The sequence below is a fragment of the Syngnathus leptorhynchus genome, chromosome 8 (genome assembly GCF_054491065.1).
Source record: "Syngnathus leptorhynchus isolate UIUO chromosome 8, UIUO_Slep, whole genome shotgun sequence".
NCBI lineage: Eukaryota > Metazoa > Chordata > Actinopteri > Syngnathiformes > Syngnathidae > Syngnathus > Syngnathus leptorhynchus.
In genome coordinates, this window is record NC_141202.1 from 7,436,174 (window position 1) to 7,455,302 (window position 19,129).

At 41.7% G+C, this 19,129-nt stretch overlaps 1 protein-coding gene across 2 annotated transcripts in view; it reads right to left on the reverse strand.

Moving 5' to 3' along the window:
* LOC147052229 (low-density lipoprotein receptor class A domain-containing protein 4-like) overlaps window positions 1-19,129 on the reverse strand; it is a 92,199-nt gene that overhangs the window by 11,298 nt on the left and 61,772 nt on the right. The window contains exon 1 of one of the 2 annotated variants that reach the window (XM_085919406.1): window positions 13,324-14,185. The exons of the other annotated variant lie outside the window; for it this stretch is intronic. Within the exon in view, the coding sequence (XP_085775532.1) occupies window positions 13,324-13,417 (94 nt within the window). The 5' untranslated portion in view covers window positions 13,418-14,185. Of the gene's footprint in view, window positions 1-13,323; window positions 14,186-19,129 lie in introns of those variants that run through there. 2 annotated transcript variants of the gene reach the window in all.

The window sequence follows — 19,129 nt, forward strand, 5'->3', positions numbered from 1 at the left end:
GATACAAAGCTGCATGCTAACTTGGCTAAAGAGGGTGAACAGTGTCGAAAGTTGCGATCGAGGGATGGAAGAATCTGGCTCTTTTGAATGCAGGTCAATGATTAATTCAGACGTATTTAGTTGCGGTTCCCAGGATGTTTTTTCTTTTTTTTTTTATACGTCACCCTACTGCAACACCCCATTCGAATGATCACAATCGTTATTCAGTTTCTACAAATCTTGCTGATGATCTGATTATTTGAATCGAGTGCATTGCAGCAGGAGACATAAAACATCCAGAAAATCAGCTACCAAGGACCAGGATTGAAGATCCCGGGATTAATTGATATAACATAAAAGAACGAATTGATCGTCAAATTAAGTTATTATTTTGAAAATGTATTACAGATGTTGGTTATGTTAAAATGATTGGATTTCTAGCCTCTTAGCAATAAACCTATCCACATTTTTCATCCTCTGTGAAAGCAGATTATCTTTGTGTTGTATCAAAATAAACCATTTGCAAACATCTGCTTTTACTTTCGAAAACAACGGTCCACATTTTTACCTATTTTCTGACACCACAGTCACATCCGCATAGAATGACAAAATTAATGAAATCTTCTTCGACACTACTGATGTAATATTGCCATATTCTCCTATGTGATGATTATTATTTACGTTATTGTACACTTACTGCAGAGAGGAGACTACAGTAACAAAACAACTGACAATGTGACTGCAAATTGATTCAGAATGAAATGAATGTCAATGAAATATTCTGTGTTCACTCATTTCTAACTTAAGGCAAACTCAAGCAGTTTGGGCCTGAATAGGAAATTAGGATAACAGCTGTCTATAGAGCTTTACACAATAAGCACATTCAGTTGGGACCTCTTAACAAGCAATTTAACATCTGAGCTTCCACCTTGCATTTGACCTTAGTTTACTTTCGAAAGCAGTCTGGCTGGTTTGGTTTGAGTGTTTTTTCCTGAATCATAACAGTTTTGTTTGTGAATCAGTGAATGTATGCCGGGAGTAGCGCTCGACAATGGACCATTAGCCACCTGCTAATTTCAGATAATAAGACAGGCAGAATCCCACAATTAGGTCCAAAGAGTACACAGAAAGCTAATACAGCAGTTTAAGGAATCATTAGAACACATCGGGTAAATCAGTAAACCACAACGCTTGACCAGTCTGGAATACAAAACGGGAATCTTTGTTGCACTGACTGGTGGTTGTCTCTTTCAAAACAACAAAATGCAAGTCATTAACGATGTCTTGTTTAACATTCTATTTCAAACCCGTACTGTAGAATGCATTGCCCCCCCCCCCCACACACACACACACTTGTTGAATGTAGCCAACATTGGTACGCAAGTTCCAGTCGCGTGACCTAATTCACTCCTTCTCGACCAACCTGCTCTATAAAACATACAAAAAGTGAACTGAGGCAGACACCAAAAATAAAGGGTGCTTTCTTTGCTTAAACTTGGTTCTCCTGAGAGATCCAGCTAAGCTAGAGAGGCCTGCTGAGTTCACAGCCTGCTGCCCACCACACACACACACACACATATACACACACTGTCTGCTGCCACTGCTGTTACTATGGTAACACTTCAGCATGGTGCTGTGATCAACAAGGCCCGGAGCTGCTGGGGCACCATGGCAGCGACCTAGCTGGCATGCACGCTCACGCAATTGCACAGACAGATAGAAGATGGGAAGAGAACGGAAATGAAGAGGACAAATGAAAAAAAGATTGGACAAGTTCAAGTAAAAGGGAATAGGAGAAAAGTGATGAAAGGCAAAACAGTAATGGGCACACCCCTTGTTCTCTCCCTTGGGGGTGGGGGGGGGGGGGTGGGGGGTTGTGTGCTAGGTCTAGACGTCTGGCATAGGTCTGGATGTAAGAGTGTGAGGATGAGCGGGTGACGCAGCACACGAGAGAAATCAGCCTCGTCTGATATGCACTTATGAAGTCACTTTAGCACCCCCCCCCCCCAACCTAGAATAGTGCAGTTCAACTCAAAAGGGCTTGATTATGTGCACAGTGTGGGAGAGCTGACCACCTCCAAAAAAAAATCACTCTACAAGCATCACTGATGCAAAAAGATAGTGACACAAGGGGACATGAAAAAAAAAAAATTAGACCGTTAAAGAGTTGAAAGAAACACGAAAGCAGAAAGAGACTGTGTGAAACAGAAGGTGCTAGACATGAAAAAGCAACTCAGGGCCTCAGAATAAATCATTATAGCTTTTCTTCTCTGGCGTCTGCTTCCACTTTTTGTTCCTTTCTGACTCAGTTTAGACACACCTTTTAATGTTGCACTTCACTGGAAGAGGGTTGGCCCACGAGGGTCGATCCTGTCACCAGATGACTAAGCCTTGTTTGGTGCTGGCTGTACTTTATTTTGCTGTTTTCATGGGTGGCTGCCTTCAGGCACACCAGTCACCTCTCCAACTGCAGTAGCCAAATTCCAAAAATGTATCTCTGACCACAAAATATTGCACATTTGTACGGCCAAAAGTGACACGATAACCTCTAATTCTAAAAGCATTTAACTTGCATACTAAAAGCCTCTCTTAAGCGATGTCAGTGATTCGTTTCTGAATCCATTAAATATGCTTGGAATTACATTAAGTGCTGAAAATGTGCAATTAGTCGAGAATATGTGAGCTATAGAATTACCTTTAGTTCTTTTTAGGGTTGCTTAAGAGGACAGCATTGTGAGAGTCCGTGCTCCTGTTATCAAGAGAATTTTTTGCGGAGATTGGGGTGGTCAGCTGGGATTGTTGACGTCATCACTTTTAGAGGACAACACAAATCTACTGTTTATCTGAGCAATATTTAATGTATGTAAATTTATATGCATATAAACCTTTATGGTTGTGGTTTTCTATTCAATCCTGATCTATTAAATATTGTGTGAACAATTCTGGTTTGGGTCGAAATGTTCCCATCTAATTGGGTTCCATCTCATTATGCCCGCCACATGCGAGTCCACGCAACAACTGTTTATTTCATTGAATTCTTTTGTCCCTAAGTGGGAAGAAAAAAAGAGAGGTTTCATAAAATGTACCATCGAACATTTTTTTAATTTTTGTCACTACATCTGAATCCCCACTAAATGCATTTTCCATATTTTGTCCAAGTACTGATTAAGTTCTTTTTTTTTTTTTTTTGCTGAAGTAGGCTGATATGATGAGACCCAATGCTGAGCTGGCAATACACTTACCTTGGCTGCAGAAAATGACTTACAGATCTGCACCATCTCCATTTGCATGAATAGAACATGAGCAAAGATTTAAAAAAAAAAAAAAAAAAAAAAAAAAAAAAAAATGCCGGGCTAACATCATGAATATTACAATATTATCTAATATTATCAGTATTCAATGTTGCAATATTCATGAACTGCAGTAAAACAGAGGAGCGCGTTGTAAGTATAAAGAACAGAATGTATTCATTTAGTCAGAGGTGACTCGACGCTCTGCTGGCTCAACATGTGCCAACATATGCACACTCAGGCACAGCACAAAGCCTGTCTACCAGGTGTGTGTGTGTGTGTGTGTGTGTGTGTGTGTGTGTGTGTGTGCGCGCGTGCCTGTGCGCGTGCATGTTTACATTTATCGCAACTAGACAGACAGGATAGTGTCTAGACAACCCCCCTCCCCCTACCTTCACTGGGTGATTGAACCAGACTACAAGGGTCAGACTAATGTCAGGGTTAGAAATAGTGTGTCTACCTGGGTCAGCCTGGGTTAGTGTGTGTGTAACGAGGTAGTCGTTGAAACATTTTGTATGTTTCAAGGGACCAACTTGCTCTGGCATGTTGCTTCAACTTGCAACTTATATTCAACAAGGCTTAAGCAGAAATGCCTGTTTGACTACTGATAGTATGATTGCAGGGGCGAATGAGGTTGACTGCACATTGCACACCAATGATTGTACTGAACTATCATTCGACATCAGCGCCAAGGATTGATAAAAATGTGTCCAAACAGGGTCGTAGGATTAATGTAGGTCCGGTTCGTTGAGAGCTGGTTTCCTGGATGTTTTATACCTGGGGTTCCAATTCTGGTCCTTGTGTGTTGCAGCAGGTAGATATATAAAACATCCAGGAAACCGGTTCTTCAAAAAAAAAAAAAAAAAATCTACAAGGTAACGAACATCCATTATTGGACTTTTAACATTTTCCATTAAAAACATGCATTGGAAAAGCACAGCACTTGAGCATCTGAGCCAGGAGGATTTAATTGTTGTTCACAAATTTGTGCGGATGTTTGGAGGCCAGGTGGCAAAGTGTCAATAGCAGACAGGGTTAGCCACTGGTTCATAAATAACCTGAATGTTGGAAGGGCTTTGGGGACATTGTGTGATTCTTTTTACCTTTCATTTGTTGACTGCAAACATCATCTGTTACCCAAGCACCAACATATATTTTCATCGGTAACAGACAACACACACTGTTTACAATGTCCTGAAAACCAATATTCATCCTGCCATCAAAAAAAAAAAAAAAAAAAAAGGGCAAAAATCCAAACAGGCTTACAAAACCAACAATTAAAACTTTACTTAAAGCAGCTCTCGGATGACTTATAAAGGAGGAAAACACATTGAATGGCTTGACACGTTTATGTTGTGTTACAAATCCATGTCATACACATCTTCGATTCTCTCAACTCTGTGTGAGCATGACCGACTTGTGACACGCGGTCTAATTATGCTGAGCTAACAGAGGAGAACCCATCGTGCATATGTTGCTCAACCAACTTCAACTCTTCCGCTCTGTATTCTAGCCATGAAGTTGAAATGCGTAAAAAGCATGAAGCAGTGCCTCGCGGGCAGGATTTAGCAAAAGCAAGAGAGTCAGTTGGAAAATTGAGGAAGAGCGCAAAAACAAAGATAAAGGGAAACGAGACAGGTTAAACAGCGTGACTGAGACACGGGAAAGGCAACATCAGCAACATCAAAATGGCAAAACAAGAAAGTAATCATGGGGAAAGTCATGCTTGCGATAAGCAAATGTATGTCCCATCTTTAATACTAGGTCATGACCACAGGCTGAACTCAAAGTGGTTCTGAGCAACAGCGGCTATAAAACAGAAAGCTACAGACAAGAAGAAACACACAGTTGTGTACCAAGATTGGGAGAGTCTTAACATGGTATTGATGGACAGAGAGTTGCATAAAGGTTAAAAAAAAATAAGGGAGAGGTATAAGCCATTTATTGTAGCAAAATTTCTAACCCTATTGTCTCACAGACAAACAAATCGACTGATCAAATGGGACCCAAATGTCTACTGACGGGACAGAGGACTTTTTAGAATGACAGGGTTGGATGCTCAATGACGGAAGGGTGCACAGGTCATGAATGGAAGACGGACCAGCAAAATTTCTTAAAAGTGCTGCGGAGGTTGAAGAAGAAAACCCAAAGTAGCAGTTCCAAAGATGAAAAACTTTTGACTGTTTACAACAGGACCTCTCCCCATCCAGCCGCGGTTTAGGTGATCTGTTGGGTTAATCTGTTTGACAGATGGGGTGGGCTGTGGGTTAGCAGAAGGGAGCAGAGGCTACAGTGTACTTTGATCGTAATGGGACAGCACAGGGTTGGGCCAGGCCGGATGCTGTGACCATGACCTATATTAATAATTCACACAAGATCATCATGCTGCTCAGAGCAGAAGCCCTAATCATAATTAGCAACACTAGCAAGCAGCCATAGCCGCATCAAGGGGAATTCCAAGCGGGAATTGCCCTGCCCGTTAAAGGTTGACAAAAAGGTTTTCCTTTCGAGGGTGATAGAAGAAAAAGTTGCATCAGTGCAAGGACTGCAAGTTCAGCACAAATTATGAGCCAAAACTATCCATATTTTGTTTTACATACATGCATGTATTTTGATAAGACATAACTATGTAGCAAGGAAAACTGACAAAATAACTCAAACTATTATCAATGTGGCACTGCTAGACAGTTTTACTTAACTTGGATGGCTTATGGGAATTCCCTGGCACATTTTATGCATGTCACATGAGTAACAGCATCCAATTTGCTACGTAACCACAGAATAGAATGTTTGCTCTGCAACGTGCATGGAGGTAAGGCAAGAGAGGAGCAGCGTTGGGGGTTGAGAGTCGAGCCAGGGCCAGACTAGACAACCTCTATACCCAACCCCCCTTTCCGTCTGCTTGTGTGTTAGTGTCTGTCTGTGGGTTTGTCGTTGTGTAAGTGAGTGCTCCTCTTTCCCTAGCCAGACAATAGAGTAGTTCTGTGCCTGATTAGGGTCAGATGGTGACTGCTAAGAGGAGGAGGAAAAGTAGGAGTGTGTGACTTGCTGATAAAGTAAGAACCTTATTTGTCTTGCAGACTTTATATTAGGGTGGGCGACCATCAAAAATATTGTCATCGTTATTATATCTGATCGATACTGACACCCTGATTAATAAACATGACCGTTAATGAATTTTCTAGCCTAGTATTCGGGCAACTACCAAAACTTAACTTTAAAATATAGAGTAACTTAAAAAGAACAACCAGTCAATAAATTCAAATACTGTGACTGAGTGGCAATGCGATTTCTTAAGTACTTCTGTTTTACTTGCCAAAATAACTCCACATGAGGGTCATTCATTCCGAAATCCAGGGCATCAGTCACAAGATACCATGAAATTTCAGGGCAGCAGACAAGAGTACTATAGTGGGCATATTGGAGTCAAAGGAGGATGGGGGGAATATGAAAATAAAATAACAATGGGTTGTCCGTAAAACAATGCTCTTCAATCATAGATTGCAGTCAAAGTAATGTGTTCCTCCAGAGGGAGACATCTTTGTGATGCGAAGCAGCATGCAATCTTTAGTCAATCACTGCACATACAGCAGTCATATTCAAGCAATTACAAAACGGCTACAAGGACCATTTATTGTCACAGGGGGACCTTGTTGACTCACTCCAACGCAATTTGTGTTTCTCGCAGAAGCAAACAGCAACCTTTGGCAGAACATAAATTTCGATTCTTAAGTGGCTCCCACTTTGCTGCTTCTCAAAGACTGAAGTGAACACTATGATTGGTCAACATCAATTAAATATGTTCATTTAGCACAAAATGATATTCCACATAAAGAATCGTATGGTAAGCCTTTACTTGCTACATGAAACGTGCAATGATAATTTGCAGGACATTTTGAGGGGCATATAGAGCTATAGAAATCTGAAAATATTTTTTTTTTGCTTTTTCATTAATCCAATAAATAGTAGCCATAACGTAACGTCATAAAACATTGTTAGCAAGAGTGCAAATTTTTGGATGTCAAGCAAGTAGCTTGTCGATACGAGGTCATCAAGACTGTCCGATTAAAAAGAACTGTATTGTAATAGTGTATTTAGCATGGCAGGCATGTCGAGGCCTTTGCGAGCACTGGGCTTGTTTTAATGTTGGCAAGCGATACAAACGATATCATTGATATGCTTCTGAAGATGTACCTCATTAACTCCCTTGTTAAATCCTTGAAGTGATTCTTGTCAACACTGCCTCCTCCCCTTGACAAATTAAGCTTCTTCAAAAGCCACAGTAAATCCCAAAAACACAACATGCCCATACATGAAATTTACTGTGCTTGCATTTTTCTCTGAACATGTAAGAAAATGTATTACACCCCACGTGAGTGGAAAAACCGGTGAGCGGGGGTAGCTTATTAAATTGATTTTTTTTAATATTCTATGTTTTGAACTGTCAATGCAGTGAAACAGGGAACAAACAAATAGCATAATAAGTATGCTCTAATAAATTTAGCTGAATTCTGTGGTGGGCGGAGACAATCTGCTAGTGAAGCCCAAAAAAATAAATAAAGACCTCCCCCACCCCAAAAACAACAACAACAACCCTGTGCTTTTGTTTACAGTCACCATGCATCTGGAGTGCAACACTTTGGCATTGCATCCACAAAACTGTAGTCATGGGATGCGCAGCACATTGATTCATTCGCCGGAACTCTTAAACTGTGAGTAAACAGATGTGAGGAAACTCCCCACTCCCATCCACTGACTGCCCACCATAACACTTGACGGATGGTCTGTCTCAAAAACACGACGACTACAAAATCTGCTTCCCGGGTCCCAAGGGCATTTATTGTGTGTGTGTGTGTGTGTGTTGGATGGGGGTGCAGAATCGAGACACAAAGGGGATCCCAGCAGCCAGAGTGGCTGGGTGCTATTGATGCTATAGTGTTATGGAGTGTCGGTGAACCCACGACAGGAAGGACACAAAAATTTCACTTTTTACTACATAGGACTGTTAAAGTTAAATTGACCTACTCTGCTAACTCTGAACAACTGCACAGAAACAATCTGCACCGTGTCTTTGGAAATAATGCTCCACTTTGATTCAAAAGCCAACATTCTCCTTGTTCTCTTTCAGTCACACACATAAAAAAAAGTATACTTTACCTCGTCATTCTGAATAAAGCATACAGAGCCAATTGCAATTATTGTCTGTAAAATGACAGCAGTATTTGGAAGTAGAGTCAACGCTAATGCGCCATGAAAAAAAAAAAAAAGCTGGTAAGATGATTACTCTGCATCACAAACACCGCTTTCCGGTTTTGTTTGGTTTAACGCACAACCAAAAAACAAACACAGGAACAGATGTGTTGTTGGATTTTTTTTCAGCGAGGCGATAAAAATCAACATTCAGTTTTGAGAAACTTGTTTGTTCAAGTTCAAGTGACTTTATTGTCAGATGTGTTACGCATACATGACATACAACAACCCTGAAATAACAGACCTGCAGTGCTGTAATAAATGAACTAAACTGTTAATAAAGTACTTGGTCTAAAACATGTACATTAGATTATCAACACTGCAATCAATATGGTCGATCCCGACCGCCTGCTATGAGAACCTCTGTTTGAGTCTGCTAGTTTTGACCTTTCCTTCCTGATGGCAGCAGTCAGAAGAGGCCATGGGATGGGTGAGTGAGGTCACCTGCGACCCGAGTGGCCAGCGTGGATAAATGTCCAGCGTGGAGGCGAGAGAGACACCGTAGCTATAAAATAAATTATATAATGACAATCTAGAGTTACATAACAGAACTTACTAGAATTAAAAGATCAATGGTTGGTGTTGATTTAGTGATGACTTGGGAGATGTCTTGAAGGAAAACTGGAAACTTGGCCATGTCAAGTCCAAAAGTGAATTCCAGCAACAAGCTATTGTTTTTGTTTTTTTATTTACTTTGGTTAAAAACTGATAGAACACATGAACCACCTTGTTGAAGCAGCGTTGCCGCTCCCAAATACGCTTTCAAATCAATAGTCATTAACAATTGAGGAAAGAGTGAACTCTAGCTTACCTCTGGCTCGGTACGTGCCGATTCACCTATTCTCGAACCGAAGCTTTTATAGGTCAAACTTAAAATGAAAATATCTCAAAAACCTCTGGTAGAAAAACCCGAAAAACTTCATTTTGGGATACTAAGACTAGTCTAGAGTTTTCTTTGTACTGTAGATTCTATCACTCTCAGTCACAATTGCTCAGGTGGTGTTTGTTGGCAGCACATCTTAGATCTGAAAGTCTGTACAGCGCCAATGTAAACAGCACCTTCCAAACCATTCAGGTCAACTTCATAATGCTATTCACATGACAAATCTTTTACTCAGCTTACGGTAGGTGTCAAACTGAATGAGGTTCCATTCTTCAATGTGAAATTAGGAGATCTCAAAGGAATATAGAGTATATTGATCCAAGTCTGCATCCAAGTTGATCTGGAAAGCCCATGAGTGACATATATTCATCTGACTAAAAACAATATCCCGATTTAACCCCCCCCCCCCCCCCCCCCCCACATTATTGTGAACTTGCCTGGCTGTAGACAAAAGAGTAAATATTGACTGTAACTACAGTTCCTCCATGCGTGTGTGTAATTGAACGTCTGTCCAAGTGTAAATGTGAGCGCATTTATCCTTTGTACGTTTTTCAGTGAGCGTCAACAAGTCGTCATTTACGTGTGCTGGCCAAGGAGCACTTGAACGATGACCTTGCAAGCCACCTACACACAAACACTATTTACACGCAGGCAAACTGATCAAACCATTTACATCAAGCTGGCTGGCCCTGACTGCAGACGGGTACAAACACAGAGGCACATTCAGGCACAGCAACACAGTGCCTCCCTTCCTCAAAGAGAATATACATAGCTGTGACTAAGACGGACGCTGACAGAACGCATGGCGAAATACAGTGGAGCCTCGGTTTTCGAACACAATCCGTTCCAGAAGGCTGTGAATCGTTCAAATTCTGAATCATGTTTCCCATTACAAATAATGGGAAAAAAATTGATTAGTTCCAAGCAAAAACAAAAAACAAAAAAAAAACGTCATTTTTTTTTATTTGTGCATTTTTGTCTGATCGCGTAACTGCAGCACACCGCCGACCGCGCAACCGTCGCCGAACGCGCAACCGTAGCGCGTCGCCGACCGCGCAACTGCACCGCGCTGGTCGCGTTATTGTAGCAGAGCGGCCGCTGAAATTTAGAAAATATTTTTAAAGTCCTGATGTACTTTCCAAAATTTAAGTGGACCTCAGTGCGCAGGGAGCTTAATTTTGTCCGATCGCGCCGAACGCGCAACTGTAGCGCGCAACTGTAACACACCGCCGAACGCGCAACTGTAGCGCGCCACCGACCGCGCAACTGCACCGCGCTGGTGGCATTATTGTGACAGAGCCGTCGCTAAAATTTATACAATATTTTAAAAGTCCTAAAACCGAGGCTCCACTGTACTTGTAAATATATTACTAAGGTTCATTCAGTCTTTTGTCATCTCCAAACTATATCTAAATATAAAAGATTTCATTTCACATTTGCTTTTTTGTTTCTCTTTCCTGGCCAGTATGACAAAATTCTTGTAACTGACAGGGCTGGTTAAGTGGAGTAAGAGATTGATAGTACTACATAAAAAAAAATAAAAAATGACATGATTGTTTTTGAAAAGGTTGAAAATCACTAGCATGTATTTGCCAATTGGCTGTTCTTATTTGATTTGACCTGACTAGTTTTTCCCATTCGCGAAAGCAGGTATTACGATTTGGAGAACCTGTTCAAGCTGGGGTGCTGAGCAAAATGTGGTTGACATAAACCACTGATGATCCCTCATTGGTCAAATGTATCATCTGACACATGTTAGTTAGGAGAAAAACTAAGGTGGATATTACATTGACGTGACTTGCTGTTGTTGTGACTTAGCTATGTGTGCTGCGGTTATTCATCATTCTACTTTTCTGCAGTGTTGCTGAGCCTGAGTTGCTGTAGTGGTTAAGAGCCATTAGCCAAGTATTCAATGTGGGGGTTTTTTTTCATGGTACTGATTTTAGCTACAAAACACACCGCCCAAAAGTGATGCGAGTAGTGTGGAACTGAACAAAGTCAACACTGTGCTGTAAACGCAGCGATCGATTACAAGGGGTTGTGGGGTGGGGGGGTGTCTTTTTCTTTTTCAGAATTTGTCTAAAGTGTCTCGGAAGTTGTCTTTTAGTGTCATGTAGTAGCAATCAAGACAGCAGACAGAATCCTAAATTCAACGAATAACTTCCTTGCAATAAAAACAAGGATGTATTTTACTTGCGATTTAATGGCCTCTTTGCATAAAACGCTATGACATCATGTGCTCTGGGGGCTTTTGCGGCTTACCCTTTTCCGGTTTAGGGTTAGCGCAGCCATCTTTGCAAACTCTCAAGTAAAAAGGATAAAGTGAGCCATTTAAGATGGATGTATCGAGTGTTTAACAAATGTAGCATTTCTTTCAGCAGTATTGTGATCTTTCAAAACCATTGCAATTTTAGTGATGTGAAATTGCTATTCAAAATGTGCATATTCAGCTCAGAAAAAGAAAAAAAAAAGGAATAGCTTGTCTCAAGTCAAGAATTCAGCAGAGCATGAGCTACAGCCTTGCAAACCCTGTTTGACAAGACTGCAGACAAAGATTTTTAAACATCAATGAATAAATGGAAGTGCTCAATAGTAATGTGTTAATATGATTAAGGAGATGCAACAAAAATATCAAAGAAGAGTTATTTAAGCTAAATAGATTTTTGAAAAAAAAAAAAAAAACATTTGCCAGACTGCTGTAATAAATCAAAAGATCAAAGCAACACATTAAAAAGTTGGGAGTAAATTAAACTGATCTAATGGGACTCACCTTTTTTTTTTTTTTTTTTACCTGCATCCCTGACTTCCCCCACGGGGCAAGCAATAAACTGGATGACGCGACATGGCCGGTCAGTGCCAGGTGAGCCATGAGTCAGTGTGCCAGACAAACACACACTTCTTGGTTACAGTGTGGCGTCACTGCAGCCACACTCTGCTGCCAAATCTAAATCTAATATCCTGCATTCACCCCACGTTGCCCGAGCTTGGCCTTGGCCCAAGTGGAAATAACACATGACTGGACCCTGCCCGTCTGTCTGGAGCTTTCTCCATCTCCATGTTAGTCATCTTTTTATAATGGTTCTGGCCTGCTTGGGAACTTACCTCTTGTGTGTTTGTCTTTGACTAACATTGTGTGTCCTCTGCATTTCTCCTATCTGGTATATTTGTCTGTTCTGTCTCAAGTCGTAAATAAAGGAGCATCTGCAGTGGATCTAACAGGCAGAATTGAAGCCGAGCTGATAATGACAGTTTCTCCGTGGGTTCCTCAGACAGTAGACAGACATATCATACCATTGCAGCGTTTCCTGTTAGTGCTGACTGCCAACTATTTAACCCTGTGTAGGGATCTCTTATACTATGGTGCACAGATGTCAGCTAAACATGGGTGTATGTCAAAGAAACAACCTACCGTAAGACAAAACAGCTGTCAAGTCGCTTGCCTTAAAAACATATCTCATCAGTAATGTGTGCAAAAAACGTCAACTAATGCATGAATCATTTAATAGGCTATTGTGACTGGAGACCTCTCTGTTTGCTTGTCCATGTAATACAAGTGCCTGCTATAACTAAATGAGCTAAAAATACCGTCACCCTTTTTTCTGACTTCTTTTAACTTGAAAGTCATATAGTCGCATCAAAAGCCATGATCAATATCAATTGTCACAAAGCTTTAAAGTTTCTACTGTATTGCGCTGACGCACGGAAAATTGAAGTACCCATTTTTCTTTCTTTCTGAGAAGACAAAATTGTTTGACAGTAATAACAAACGAACCGGTTTCATGGAGGAACATGCGTCTCGTCTCAAACTGCACCACACTTGAAAGTCTACATAAAACGGATTAGGCACTCCAATGGTCTGTCTCTGCAGGGCCGGATTTAAGGTCACGGGGGAGGAAAAAAAACGGCAAGTATGATACTCACATATCTCCATTCCCTGTGGTTGGGAAGCGGTACAGTTGCAGGAGCAGGTGACATTGGAATTGCCGGAGCCGCCAGGAGCTGTTAGGTTTTGCATGGGGCTTGGTGGACCGGGACACCGCTCCGGGGAGAGAGCCGCCGCCGCCGCCACCGTCGGGGAGCCCCGACGGGAAAACAACGAAAAACTTCCAGGCAGCGGCAGCAGAGTCCGCCGCTTCGGCTGACTCGCGTCAGTTTTGCCCGTATTTTCCACGGTGTTTTCTCACGCCATTTTCTCTCAGGATGGAGTCGGAAAGTGAATTGTTTGCCAATTTCAGGTTAAGCCATTTCTTGCAGCTTTTGCATTGTGCAGTTCTTGCAGTTCCTCCGCCGCCGTGAGCAGCTGTCTTCGAATTAGACCAGGACAGAGCCGGGTGGGTTTAACCCCGCCCACACTAACTGACAGCTATGCTGACCAATCATAATACTCGAGAGGAGGACCGCACTGTTGCCTTCTTGGACATGAGACTAATCTCTTAGAAAAACTGCCAAGTACACGAAAGTAAAGTGCATGACACGACATACAAACAATAGCGAATCACAACGATCGTGCATAGTTTTCCATTTGATAAAACTTTGTTCGTAGAAAATATTGAGATGATTGCAGTAATCTCTTGTTTTCAATATGCAGTCTCAAATTCATATGTAAATACTCACGCATTAAAAAAATACAGTGGAGCCTCGGTTTTTGAACGTCCCGGTTCTCGAATAATTCGGTATTCGAACAATTTTTTGCTTCGGATGTCGGACGAAATTCGGTTGTCGAACCTCGCGAGATGAGCCGAGAAGACCCGCATGCCAACTGACTCCGTTTGTTGTTACATTCTCGTTACTCTGAGGATTACATCAAGTCTAATCATGCCTCCAAATGAAGCATGTGGGAGCAGTAAAGCCATCCGATAACATAAAGACGCTCCTGAAGCAATGCGACAGTGAGCGCTCGGCCGGCGCGCTTCGGGCGGTTGCGCGATTGGACCAAATTAAGGTCCTTGCGCACCGAGGTCCACTTAAATTTTGGAAAGTCCATTAGGACTTTGAACATATTTTCTAAATTTCAGCGACCGCTCTGTCACAATAACGCGACCAGCGCGGTGCAGTTGCTCGGTCGGCGACGCGCTACGGTTGCGCGCTCGGCGGTGCGCTGCAGTTGCGCGATCGGACAAAATTAAGCTCCCTGCGCACTGAGGTCCACTTAAATCTTGGAAAGTACATCAGGACTTAAAAAGTATTTTCTAAACTTCAGCGACGGCTTTGTCACAATAATGCGACCAGCGCGGTGCAGTTGAGCGGTCGGTGACGCGCTACAGTTGCGCGTTCGGTGGTGCGTGCGCTGCAGTTGCGCGATCGGACAGAAATGCGCAAATGAAAAAATGCTTTAAAAAGGCGTTTTTTTTTCTTGGAACGGATTAAATTTTTTTCCCATTATTTGTCATGGGAAAACATGATTCGGAATTGGAACGATTCACTTCTCGAACAGCCTTCTGGAACTTGATTAAGTCTCAAAAACCGAGGCTCCTCTGTATCATAAATATATTTACATGTAAGGTAAGATATGGGTACAATCTGACCTTTTAAGATTTTTGTACGTGTGCATGTTATGTGCATGCAATATAAGAAATAAAGTTGTAAGCAGGAACATGTAGATGACAATAGAGAAAGGCCAGGACAGTGAGTAATACATGTGCAAGCATGTGTGTGTCTGACTAGCCAGGAGAAAGGGGGGAGGGAGGTGGTGGTTGAAAGCGTTGACTTGAGTCAGAAGAGAAACAGACGTGGTTGACAATGGCTCTGGGCGAACAGACCAGAGGGGAGCAGGAAGAAGAGGGCTGGCTAGCCTGGTGTGTTTTTGGGGGGGAGGGAAGAGTGCTTCAAGTTTCACTCCCTTGTTTTGGCTGGCCTCAACCAATGAAGTAGGCCTTTGAAGAAGCTAACCTTGAGTTGACCCCCGCACCAGTCTTGTGGTTCAGGGCCACATGTGCTACGGAGAGGCGTGACCCCCAATGTACCCTTTACCCCCACCATATCCCCTCTGAATGAGGCCCGCTGCATCTAAGCGCACAGACTGTACAAATACTGTTCACTTGTTAGTACAGTACCATCAGCAGTCTTAAAAACAAACTGGGTTATTTAAATCTTACAGACTCTGAAGGCCACTTTCGACCAGTAGGTTATCAAAGACATAAATAGTCCTTAGAGGTGGTACTTAAACAAATCATTGGCACAGTAGCGGATCAAGAAATAAACTCCATAGAAAGCCTAACAGACAGGACATAGTAGATGTTATTTTTTTTTCCATCCTGTGAGAAACAATAAACTAACAGTCTCATCGCAATAGTACAAATGCTAAATATTTCAAAAACTGTCTTCGCTCTGTTGGATTGCTATTTTTACACAGCAGTAAAATGCTATGGACCTCCAGCTAGCAAAATAAATACACTTTAAATAAGTGTTGCAACACTAACCATGATCATTAAATATTTATCTATACGGTGTAGAACTCTTCATGTGCATATTCCAGGCATTCTCTCTCAAATTGACTACTCGCAAATACCCCAACACCACTAAACAATACACGAACACTCAGCTACGCACAGTCTGTCTGGAGCGTCAATTTAGTCCCCCAGGGAGCATGCAGTGTGACACCACTAACAGGCCAGACCAGACTAGACAGCCAGCAGACAGATAAATACCGGCCCTCCTGAATACCAAATGCATCATCGTCTATTGGTTCCTCTACCCTCCTCCATGACTGCATCTTCGGACAATCACACACACACACACACACACACACACACACACACACACACACACACACACACACACACACACACACACACACACACACACACACACACACACACACACGCTTACGTGCACACTTGCATACACAATTTTCAAAGAACAATAGCAAGGGTTGAGGGGGTCTGGGTTTGAGCCCAAGTGGTGTGTGGTGGGCAACACCAATTTACAGCGCCATCTTGTGTCTCAGATTGAAAAAAACGGTGAATTAATTCTCCCAGAATTGCAAACTGACTAAAAACTGACAGTTTCTGTTGTCTTTGTATTCTTGTTTATATTTTTCCTCTTATTGCCTCATTCTGTCAGGAAAAAAAAGAGGTGCATATTAAAATATGCAATTTTACAAATCTTTTTTGAAAAAAAATGATCATTAAGCTGTTCAATGAGCAGAAAGAGAAAGTCAGACAAATAACCTCGAAAGGAAATTAGTCATAATTCAAAATAATAAGGATTATTAGGAATTTGTACAATACTGTATCTATTTGAAATGGACAATTTTTGTTGGGATGCGTAAAAAATGATCAGTATGTGCAATTGTACTTCAAGTACAATTAATGTGAATTAACCTCAATGTCATGTCAATACAGTGTCAAACAGAGAATAAAACCACATTTTATTGTGTTTCTAACTTTTTCTGCTTTGTTCATACACAAAGAGCAAAGCGTCTTTAAAAAAATGGTGCAAGGACAAATTAAACAAGTTAAACTTGATGAATGCTAAATGCTGCCAAAAAAATCGGAAACTTGTCTTGTGGTGAAGTCTGCCAAAGCATTAAAACTACATGTACAAAATACAGTTGTAATGCAATTAACATTTGTTATGCGAAATCTTGGTTTTTGATGAAATACTGTAAAAAATGTGGGCCAATGCACAGCCAAAAATGATTTCTTTACCCTAGCAAATTTATATACATTTCAAATATTCCAAAAACAGGGACTTCAACAACAGACCAGTGTAATGATCAAAATTCTGACAAAAAATATTTCAAAAAATTATTTTCTCCATACTGTCTGCACTATGATGGGTCTTTTCGCCATTGCCCTAAATGCAGAGTCACCTCTCCTTATGATATTCATGAATTAACCTTCATCCATCTCCTGGCTGACAAAGCTGAACAGCTGCAGAGACCAGAATGAGCAGAGCGAAACAAAATGTTGAAGCTTGAACTGTTAGCTCCATGTCTTCAGCAGAGGGCTAAGGAAAATACACGCCTCTCCAGACAGTTCGATTGCAGACCAGGGAGTCACGTTCAATAAAAACATCTGGCATGCCACATCATATTTGCTGTGTCTTGCCCTTGTCTGGCTACGGGGCTATCATATCCTGTCTCTACAGGTGTGTTTGATACACCCAAACACACATGCACGCATGGGCGCACACGCGTACACCCAGACAAGCACACCAACCGAGCCTAGACTAATGATTTTGTTTTATTCCCAAAAGGATGCACATTCCCACCCGTCTATGTGGGTCTCAAGAACAAGTCGAGAGAAACACACCTTGCATCCACCTTTTCATTGGACAAAACATCCCCCCCCCCCATTCTCTTTTTGCCGCAGGCACCACTGCAATGACACCTCAGCTTCTTCTGAAGTAAAATTGTGCAGGAGAATGAAAAAAAAAAAAAAAGAGATTGGCAGGTGTGGCGGCATGTATCGGTTTGAGTTTAAAGGACATGGAAAACTCATCAAGAAAGAGACAAAGTCAGAGGTAGAGGAGAAAAGAAGACACGATGACAAATGGGAAGGAAGGGAGGAACGCAGAGAGAGAGAGAGAGAGAGAGAGAGAGAGAGAGAGAGAGAGAGAGAGAGAGAGAGAGAGAGAGAGAGAGAGAGAGAGAGAGAGAGAGTGGAGCATCAGCATGTATGGAGCTCTTTGCACCCCTGTGGTCGAGCCCTGCTGAGCATTGTAATGGGCTGTCTGCCCAGCTGGGCCGATGAGCTCATGTCTGGCTTCAATGCCAATCTCCTGAATTGGCACATGGCTTGGCAGGTTGAGCTCTGACTCACCACCTCACCCTAACTGCCTCATAGGAAACACAGAACATGGTCAAGACTGGAAAAGTCAACAAATAATGAGAAGTAGAACAAAAAAAAAAATAGACAAAGGGTGGCAGAGACAGCAAATGTGTATATCATGAAGTGTCAGTGTGTGTATTTGTCGGCCATTTCTGTCACAATACTGATAAGAGCCCCCAGACCAGACGGCAATAATTACACAGCTTCTGAGACAGACAGCGGCTATAAATGTGTGAGCGTGTTTAAAAGTGAGGGTAAAAGAGATACAAACAGAGGGAACAAGGATGTCTGCTGTGCTGTGTGTGTGTGTTTGTGTGCGTGCTCCAGACTGAGTTTTATGCAGCTATAAACAGTGGTGATCACAGAGTGTGGACAGCGTAGGTTATAGCCTCCTGCTGTTAAGACTCCGTCCCAAGAGTTACAAGTGCACATGCATGTGTGCTCAGACAAGCGCGATTTTTTTTCTTTTTTTTTTTACAAAACCGGGTATGTCAAAACTAATGAGATTGTAGTATGACTTCATAACATATTCCTTTTTGCATTGAAAGACACATTCACAATTTCAAAACTTATACAGGAAAACTTTGTCACAAACAAGCTATTTGGAGATGTTTCTAGTAAAAGCATCACATAAAAAAAGGAAAAGGTTAAATCTAGTCTGTGATCAACAAACCGCCATTAATTAATAAAGACCCTACTATACACTACAAAAAAACTTGAGGTGACCGAATACAATTTCCTGTCGCATTGCAGTGACTTAATGACTCACTGTTTATTAAGTTCAATAGATGAGATTCAAAGAAAGAAAATCAAAGACTCGGTAGGGCATACATGACAAAGCATTAGGTCATTCACCGCAGCAGACAGCAAACAGCAGCACTGTACAAAATACGACTTCACACCCTGAATCACATTAAAAGACAACATACCAAGATGATGACAATATCTGTTGG